This window comes from Epinephelus moara, chromosome 16 (assembly GCF_006386435.1).
Source record: "Epinephelus moara isolate mb chromosome 16, YSFRI_EMoa_1.0, whole genome shotgun sequence".
NCBI lineage: Eukaryota > Metazoa > Chordata > Actinopteri > Perciformes > Serranidae > Epinephelus > Epinephelus moara.
The window spans coordinates 37693053-37703257 of NC_065521.1; the positions used below are offsets into that span (position 1 = coordinate 37693053).

Genomic DNA, 10205 nt, shown 5'->3' on the forward strand with positions numbered 1-10205 from the left:
AAAACTCCTCGCCCTCCTTCTCCTTCTTCCCTCTATCTTTCTAATCCCGTAGGACTTTGCTCTCCCCAGCCACTGTACAACCAGCCCCCATCCCCTGCTCGCTCTCTCCCCGTCCCGCACCAAACCGCTCTGTTGCTAGGAGACTGGAGGGGTTGAGTCGGCTGCCCCCACCCCCGCTGGCAGTCACACACACACACACACACACACTGTAGCAGAGAGGGGAGAGAGGAGCAGTCCTGCACACAGGCAGGTCAGGAGGAGGAGGTGATGGAGAAAGAGGAGGAGGAGGGGAGGTTCACGGGGAAGCAGCTGGGTCACAAAGACAGGCCGGCAACGAGAGGAGAGATGCAAGATATTAACTCCACACAGGAAGGGATGCTACATCTCAAATTTAACTTTTAAAGTCAACATAAACACAGAGACGGTTTTTATTTTGTGAAGGTGGCTGCAGAATAAGTAGCTTAAGTTGGAGCAGCAGTGATGTGTGCTCAGGTACTTTCTATGTGTGTGTGTGTGTGTGTGTGTGTGTGTGTGTGTGTAAGTAGGGAGTAAAGATGGCTGTGTCAACACTACTCATGACTCAGATTATCTCACTGCAGATGTGACAACAGGTCATCTTTTAAAGCCCCATCTCCCCCTCTGTAAATCTATCAACTGGCTAATGGACGCGTAAATGGAACAATCTTCATTCCCTGTGTGTGTTCGTGTGTGTGTGTGTGTGTGTGTGTGTGTGTGTGTGTGTGTGCGCGTGTGTGTGTCTGAAGATGCATATGACAGAATAACTGGGATAAAACAGACTATTACCTCCACAGAGTGCCCCAAATGTTTTATAAAACCCCGTTCCCTTCTCTTCCTCCTCCTCTCGTCTCTCAATTCATGAAGCCCTGTCATTAAATCCACATTAGGTGCTCTACCCCTCATGTCCGACATCCCTGTGTGTGTGTGTGTGTGTGTGTGTGTGTGTGTGTGTGTGCTTCTCTCCCGGCTGCTGCTCCCATGATGGCCACTATTTGATAGAGTGTGTGACATCCCCAATATCCAACCGAGCTGGAGACACAGACAGTCCCACCAGCCCCGGCAGACTGGCACTGTTGACGTTCCAGTCGCTGACTCAAAATGGTATGTAAATGACTCGCACATACATCATCACCGAGTCCATTTTCAGGCTATTATCATACTGTCCCAGTTCGTTAAATGTTGGCCTTGCAAAGGTATTAAAAATGACAGTAGCGGTGTGGTAGGGAGATTATTGCCGTCTTAAAGACTCTGTGTGTGTGCGTGCGTGTGCGTGTGTGCGTGTGCGTGTGTGTGTGTGGAGCAGAACTCAGACTATCTCCCACACAGGGGGGAGGCCCCCGGGCCAGTTAAAAATGGTGTTAATTTCTCCTCCTATGGGAAAGCAAAGAACGGTCTCTCCATGGCAACAGAGAGGGTGCTGAAGGGAGGAAACACAGAGCATGCGATCAGCGACCCCCTCTTTGTACGAGCACACACACACACACACACACACACACACACACACACACGCACACACACAAACTATCACATACGTGCAGTACGCTTTTCATCACCCGTTTACAGTAAGTCACAGTAACACAGCCTGCGATGAAGACACGCTGACACAAAGTCCAAATTTCCTCATGAATGTCGTTTAACAAAGAAACAGACGCATTTCCACCCTTCAGTGCAAAAGTCAATCACCGCCTCACATCCACTGTGGCGAAACCAACCAGGTGAGCCTTGTTTGGGGCGGTGAGCGTTTGCCGTTTGAACCCACAAGTCTGTTCCCATGTGTTGTGCCTAATAAGCGCTGCCAGAGAGCGACCGAACACAAAAACCACGGGACAAAAGCTCCGGAGATTCTCTATGCAAAAATAGCATTAATGCAAATGCTGTTGAATAATAGGGCCAGTATTCTTTTGACTCTGTGGCCCCTCCACAAAAGAGGAGCTCTCAGGGGAAACGTGGACTAATTAATCAGATAATAATGATGATGTTCCTCCTCTCGTCTGACGGCAAAGCACAAACATTTAGGGCTCATTTTCCAGGACGCAGATTAGAAATAGTGGTTTCTGATTTCTACACGAGGAGAGGACGTCCCGAGACAAACCTTTAGTGTGTAAATTGATAGCATCATTAAATCCTCCATTCTGGAAAACCTCTTTCTGTTTGATTTCATCCTGTTCTGTCACTTTAAAGCTGCAACTAAGCGTATTTTTTTTACTGTCAGTGAATCATTTAGTTCATAACATACTGAAAACGTCCGCCCCAGAGCCCAATACCTTATTTAATCTAATCAAAACCTAAAGACATTCAGTTTACTGTCATATATGACCAAATAAAGCAGCAAATCCTCATGTTTGAGGATCTGGGAGCAGAAAATGTTTGTATTTTTGCTGAAAAAATGGCTCAAATGCTTATTATTATTGATTAGTTGATCAATCAAGAAGAATTTTTGATAAACGATTGATTGTTTTGGGTAATTTTCAAAATAAATATACCAGATTCCTCTAGTTATGGCTTCTTACAATATGAATACTTCCTGTTAACTTCAGTTTTCTATGATAACTATATTGAATATCTTTCATATTTGTAGATTTGAAGGGGTTAGCGAGGAAAACGTCTCCCTCGGTATTTTGAATATGTGCATTTGCCCCTCTACTGAAGCATGAAAGTAACAGAGACTTTTATTTTGACAAAATTAAATATATTTACGCCATAAATCGATGCAGAAAAGCGTAAATCGATGCTTGAAATGTCATCAGAATGCAGGAAGTTGTTTGATGCTAAAAATTTCTATATGTGTCGCCCACAATGTTGAATCAAAACCTTCACCTTGATATGTTTGGACTGTTCTTTGGACAAAAGAGGACATTTGAAAGCATCACCTTGAGCTTTGAGATTCTGTGATGGACTTTTTTCACTGTGCTCTGACATTTCGTGGACCAAATCGAGAAAATACTCGACAGCTCGATCGATGATAAATTGTTAGCTGCAGCTCCAGTTGCAGATTCGTTTTCTGCTCGACTGTTAATCGTCTCAGCTTTGGGACGCTTCTTTATTTTCAGCCTGGTAGATTGTAAATGAAGGTTTGGGACCAAACATATGAGTTGAAATATGAAGGTATACACCTTTATAACTTTAGTTTGTGACCACCAGTGAACACGATTCAAGTTTTACTTTTAAACATCATGTTAAGTGTCTCTGAACAGTTACATGAATATATATATATATGTAGTTTATATATAGCCAGTGTGTCTGTGTGTGAGAGCGTGTCCACCAAAACCTAGTTGTGAGAGACGAACAGAGATATTTACAGATTTCAGTTGGCATGGCAACAAAAAGCAACAGCTCGCAGTACTTCAAAATTTTCAGTACAATGCTCATGTCAGCCGAAAGGAAATGCACGGGGCGTTTAAGCGTTCCTTTTGAGAACTGGCTGCACTCTGACTCCCCTCGTCTCGGGGAAGTGTGTTCACATCGTGTGCAATTTCTGTGGTGCATCTCTGTGTCTGTTTCTGGTCCTTTTCCCCCTCCTCCTCTGTAGCGTCCTCTAATCAGGACATAATGAGAGCTAAACGAGGTTGCATCTCCACACTGAGGGCTGCTGGATCCTCCGAGTTGTGCAGAAAGAGGGCGAGACGACGCGAGCTGGGAGGACAGAGACGGACAGAAAACAGAACATAATTCTATGTCTTGAAAAGAAGGCGTCCACGCTGAGACTGAGCCACTGGTGCCCCGCGTCTCTGTCCCGTCACACACTGAAGCAGCCTTGTATGCTTCACTGACACATAGAAGAGACCTTCTCTGTCTGCACATCAGCCACCATCATCCCTACCCCCACCCAGCCTCCCGTCATTTAGCCCCATGCCTGCCCCCATACAGAAACTTGGCACACCCTGGGAGCAGCTGCAGCGGGGCTTCCAGTGCTGGAGCTCCAGAGACACGCCCCCGGCCCTGCAGCCGCACGAGGAGGCAGTGACCATTGTGTGTGTGTGTATGTCTGCTCGTGTGTGTGTCACTTTTCCACTGGCCCAGGACGGCCTATTTATAAAGCCTGCGAACAGTGAATTGAAAAAAGCCCTCTGCTTTCTAATACAGTCAAATGCATTTAAATAGGTTGATTTGTTGCCTCTGACTCATCATTAGAAGCAGCTTGTGATGTTTTGTTTGTTGTTTGAATTTTCTCAAGTGGAGCTGAGTCAGGGGGATGCTTTCCCTTATGATATTAGCTACCAAGCGTGTGCACTCCTCTCCAATAGACACTTTTTCAGTCAGACTTTTTCTCCGATGGTTTAAACAGACCTCAGAGAATTACTTCATCTTAAATGGGCCTGACAGAGAAACCACGCTCACCTGGAGGATGTGATATCGATAATATATATCAAACAGGAGATATAAGGATGTATATCAAGGAGAAATGACAGGAGCCACAGACAGAAGCTAATCAACAACACATTTCAGGCACCATCTGCACCTGCAGAGACAGATCACACCTGCCCTTGTGCCCAGAGGGAAACATAATATTGAGTGGAGATTAGAGGAGTTTTGTAAAGGCAGTTGGCCTAAATCTAAACCGTGCATTCACACAGGTATAACACCTGTGGAGGGATCAGCGCCATTCAAACCAAAATCAAAGCACTCAGGCAGTAATCGGTGCCAATATCTCCTCCAGTTTGTGAAGAGAAAATGTGTTTCTGCTCTTTGAGGTCCAGAGAGACTCGGCCCCAGCAGGGAGGGTGGGGGGAGATTACTCCCTGAAGGCGCTTATTTAAAATGGTGGTTGTCTCCTTTCTGGCACAGCAGGCCCAAACACCATACAGAGACATGGTGCGTGCGCGTGCACCTCAAAGAGAGCCACTGGGGCACTGCTGACAGTTCACCGTGTACATGTTTATCCTGGAGAAGAATGTGTGATTTAACCCTTCACGCACCCGCAGCCTCAGTGATGCTCAGAGCATGATGGTGACCTGACTTCCGCCACACTAAATAAATACCTCACCCTCTCATCCGGAGACATGGAGAAGTGAAGTCTGAACTGTGGGCGTATGTCGCTATCAGTCCCGAGCAGACCCTTTTGTTTCCGCCACAGCCCCTCACGTGGTCACCAATTACGCACAGCTTCAACCCCCCATCAAATGTAGGGAATCGTTTTAAAATGTTTCCCTTGCAAACACAGTCTTAAACGGGCTTATGGGGCTTAATTACGTACACAATGAAATGCGGCAGAGGCAGGCTATCCTGGACTACACAGGTGTTGCCAGAGCAACGAGTGCCTGCGAGCCGATCCGCATCCTGCCCAGGACAATGAAAAGTGGGGTGCAAACACTGAGACTCAGACTGTCTGCCACACACTCGCATTTTTATTAAAAACACAGACATATGAGTATTTCTGAACCACATCTTTGCTCCCTCAAATTAAGACAAATGAATCTCGCCGACGCACGCGACACAGTCCGGTTTGCTCGACGGGACAGTGAGGGCGCGTGTCATTTGATGAATCGCTGACAATCAGCCCTGCTGAGTCGCACAGCAGAAAGGTGAATCACACATTATCTAAGTTGGCGTTAATGGCCTGTGGTCCATCAGGGAGCACGCACCGGAGCACCCTGACATACCCGACCCACGAACATGCCGTTGCATCCACGCGCGCGCGCGCAGCATCACCACATCGGGCTGCACGAGACCCTGAACAACACGGTTCAAACTAAACGTTGTCAATAGTCAATTATCTCGTGCTTTGCGCCCGGCAGCGCGCCGCTGACAGGACTTCAACCTCACTGGCGAGATGGCTATGCATGATAGCCTACCTTTTTACAATTGCTATTGCCAGGAGGCACCGGCGTTGCTATGGCAGCAAGGGATGAGAGTAGGGCTGTTCTGGTTGGGATGTGGACAAAGTGAAGCTTTATGAGGAAAGACGAGGGCGAGCCGGGACGACAAACGATTATAAGTTGTCGTTTTATTCATGTGACAGGTGCGTGCGTGCAGCTGGGAATAATGACAACTTATAGGCGAGGCGGCAACGGGACAGCTCGTGCGCGTGAGCACGCACGTTCTCTCTCTGTCACACACACACACACACACACACACGCACACACATACACACGCACACACTTTACCGTTGACTTGACCGGGACATATAGGACGGGTTTCCCTGGAGCTCCCTTCTTGTTGTGCTCTCCCAGCACGTTGGTCCCGACCTGAAATCCTTTAGACTTCACCCAAAATTTGAATTTGGCGTTGATGTGGCTGTTGTCGATATAAACGCCATCCGACTCGTCGTTCTGCAACAGTGTCTGCATGATTTTGTTATATTTTCGCCGGGTGACGGTCTTTGTTTTACCCGAGTCTCCATAAGTCCGGAGACACCAGTCCTGAAATTCACTGAACATCTCCGCCTCCAACACGACCGGACTCCGGCTCCTTTTGGGCGCATCCACGCACGCCTTTTTCGTTGCCATCGCTCCCTCTCTCCCTCACACTCCCTCCCTCTCTCCTCTCTGTGTGTGTCTGAACCCGTTCAAACAGCCCAGGCTAATAAAGACTTGACCGGGTTGATTCTCCTCCTCTGGTCCCCGCTGTCCCGCGTCAAGGATGCTTGGTTCCGGTTTTGGGACGCTGCCTCTCAGTGGCTTCCCAGCAGAAGTGACCCGGACGGTAGCACACCTGTTTGCAGCGGAGCAGTGCTGTCCCGAACCGCAGCGGTGAGAAATGTCACTTCCTCACATCATCCGCTGAGGAGCAGAGAGGGGGGCTGTCCTACAGTACGCTGAGCGGGTATCTCCCACCTGTGCGTAAAACGCTCTCAAAGGGTAGGCTATGAAAAAAAACCCCACAGTCCTCGCTAAACAACAAAGAACAGAGACAAAAGCGTGGAAACAAACGTCGCTCTCAGTTCCTATCGACCTACTTTCTAACAGCCAACACTATTCTCGGATGCGGGTTGCTCAACCCTTAAAAAAGGCGCAAAGATGCTCTCAGTGTGTTTCTATATGGCCACATATCCGATCAACATGCGCCACCTGGGATTGTTTCTGCTCCTCACACCTGTTTGAATGTGAATCGCGCCTGCACTGTCTGCTCTTTCTATCCCGTAAAAAAAACCCACATACACTCATATCTGCATCACACTGGTAATTTGCAGCAAAGCCTGGCTGCGGTTTGCAACAAGACGCAGGGAGAAAATGTCCGATTTGGAGACGAGGAAGGTGAAAGAGGGTGGGGGCAGAAAACATTTATACTATCTGGAGAAGATGCTAGAAAACACTGATTAGCCTACACCATTTCCTTTTGTATCGGAAACACTTTTTTTTCTGCAGATACAGACAGACAGAGATGTGTAGATAAATATAACGTGGGTTAAATAGTTACAGTCACTAGGCCAACAATCTCAAACAACCCCATAAAAATAATCTGTAAAGGACTCATCATATAAAAGGTTAATTCAGGCCTACCTAATGTGGATTTTTGTGTTTTGGTGATGCCACCCTAAATAAATTGTGTAACTTTTCTTTGCAAATAGAAAAAAAAATAGATAAAAAAAAATAGTTTATATTTGTTTGCAACCCAATATTTTTTAGTAAATAAGTTTATCTTGTGAAGCTTTGGGTGATTTAAAATCTCAACAATACATCTATCTCAGTAAAAGAGAAAAAAATTAAATTAAAAATCATTTTAACAAATAAGAATCGAATTGGTTCTCCTGTCACTTTTATATAAAGAAAAAACAAACTGCACACATTTAGGATCTGGATTTGGGTCCTGTGTCATGCTCTCAGTGTGTGTGTGTGTGTGTGTGTGTGTGTGTGCGTGTGTGTGTGACTCCTCCTGGCCTGTGCATTATAGGCCCATGCTGGCGGTGGTGACTGCTGCTGTTGCCATGACAGCAGCGCAGCAGTGTCTCCGGCCGTGCAGAGGGTGAGTGGGATGCCCCGTCCTCATCTCTCCATCCTGACTCAGACAACGGCATGCTGGACAAAAAAGAAAAGCCCCACCCCGACTGAACGACGAACACATCCACTCAACGCACATGTGTTTTCGTGTGTGTGTGTGTGTGTGTGTGTGTGTGTGTGTGTGTATCTAAGGGGTGGTGGGGTTTGAATGGCCGAGGCCTCTTTGCATGTTATTTCATTTCATTTCATCATTTGGTCTCGTGTTGTGTCTTCTCTCAGGACTGGCCTGCATGCAGGATGAGCTGCAGGGCTCCCCCATCCATCCCTCAGGGGAGGAAACATCTCAACACACATTGCTCTTATTTTGAAAGGTTTGGTTTCAGACAGAGTAGCCTACCCAGTGTGCTGTTGTTAAAAAAGTGGATATGACGAAGTAATACTTTTACTCATGTAGCAACTGTACTTCAGTACAGTATTTAGGGTACTTAAAGGGACAGTCAAAGATACATATTTTCCCTCTTACCTGTAGTGCTGTTTATCAGTCTAGATTGTTTTGGTGTGAGTTGCAGAGTGTTGGAGGTATCAGCCGTAGAGATGTCTGCCTTCTCTCTAATATAATGAAACTAGATGTCACTCAGCTTGTGGTGCTCAAAGTGCCAAAAAACTACATTTGCAAAACTCAACAGCAATGTCTCTTTCCAGAAATCATGACCTGGTTACTCAAGATAATCCACAGCAGTTTCATGTAGGAACTATTTTCTTTATACCAAACTACACCCACCAACCATATCACCACACAGAGGGAAGTGTACATCTTGTGCTAACTCACTTGGCATCACTGAGCTAGCTAACTTTTCAGCTCACCCAAGGAGGATGCCATTAATGTTTATATCTTGAGTTGTTACGAGTGCGAGCCTCTTGTTTGCTAATAGCAAGCCCCGAGGAGCAGCGCCAGGCTTTGTAGCTAATTTTAAGATATTTTTTGGGCATTTTTAGCCTTTATTTGATAGGACAGACAAGTGTGAAAGGGGGAGAGAGAGAGGGAGTGACATGCAGCAAAGGGCCACAGGCTGGAATCGAACCCGGGCCGCTGCGGCAACAGCCTTGTACATGGGGCGCCTGCCCTACCACTAAGCTACCGACGCCCCGGGCTTTGTAGCTAATTTGACATAGTGGCCAAATGTGGAACTACAACTTCTGGGTCTATCACCTGATGCCATTGGGCCAAAAGACTTTTTCCCATAGACTTACATTGTGAATGAGACGTCTGCAAATCAGTAGATACATTTATTTTAGGCTTACAGCCCCAGCAAAATGATCTGTTTCACTATTAGGATTTGATCCATTTCATTGATAACATGCCAAAAGTCTAAAAGAGACTGCTGAATCAGTTTAACCCCATTGAAGTTAGCGGAGAGCTAAATCAGAAGTTAGTTTCTCGAATGCTACAAGTCTTAAAGGGAAATTTTGGTTTATTTCAACCTGTCTCCTATCGTCCTAAATTTGGTTCAAGTGACTAGTGACATACAGATAATAGTTAGCATGTTAGCCGTTAGCCTAGATACAGCCGTAGCGTCAGACCTGTTAAAACGTAAGTGAACGGGCAACCTTCAAGTGCAAAGTTAGTCCACTAAACAAGCTTTTTTTCCACAAAGACCGCCTCATATCGTTAGGATAAATGTCAGAGAACATATAGAAAACGACATGTAAACGTGTTGTCTTACCTTACCGGTGTGCTGCCATGTTTGTTTACCATTTAGCTCTGCTTTCCAAAGCGCGGCCGAAATATCGCGAGAACAAGCAGCGATCTCATACCGTGCCTGAAATCTCGCGAGCTCTAGATAAAGCCCAGCTGGATACTACTCCAGGTGGAGGTGTCTCGTCCTCGGTCACATCCAGACCTTGAAAATAAGGCTGCAACCGGTCCCATTCCTTGCAACAGAGGCATTCCTCTTCTGTGGGCACTGGGGCACAGCATTCACAGGTACACCACCAATCTCCAGAGCTACGCAGCCTTGCAGCAGCCATTCCTCCTCTCTCGTCCTCTACCTGTTGCGCCTCTCTCTCTCTCCTCCTCCGTTCTTCAATTTCACGAAGCTCTTCGTCAGTGTATTCTGGCTCAAATAAATAAGGGCGGCCATCAAACTCTGCAAAATCAAATTCCTCCTCCACAAAGTCGAAGTCTGGCAAAAAGTCAGCCATTATTCTATAAATCTTTCATAAAATAAATGAATGAACTTTTCAGGCTACTGTCCGGTTCTGCCTTCCAGCTGTTGCTGCTTGTTCTCGCGAGATTTCAGGCACGGTATG

General features: G+C 46.5%; 1 protein-coding gene across 1 annotated transcript in view; it reads right to left on the reverse strand.

The window, feature by feature from the left end:
* The window catches only part of nol4la (nucleolar protein 4-like a), a 29368-nt gene extending 22100 nt beyond the window's left edge, over nt 1-7268 (reverse strand). The window contains exon 1 of the mRNA XM_050063996.1: nt 6123-7268. Coding sequence (XP_049919953.1) covers nt 6123-6464 — 342 coding nt within the window. The 5' untranslated portion in view covers nt 6465-7268. The remainder of the gene's footprint in view (nt 1-6122) is intronic.
* Between the last annotated feature and the right edge of the window lie 2937 nt (nt 7269-10205).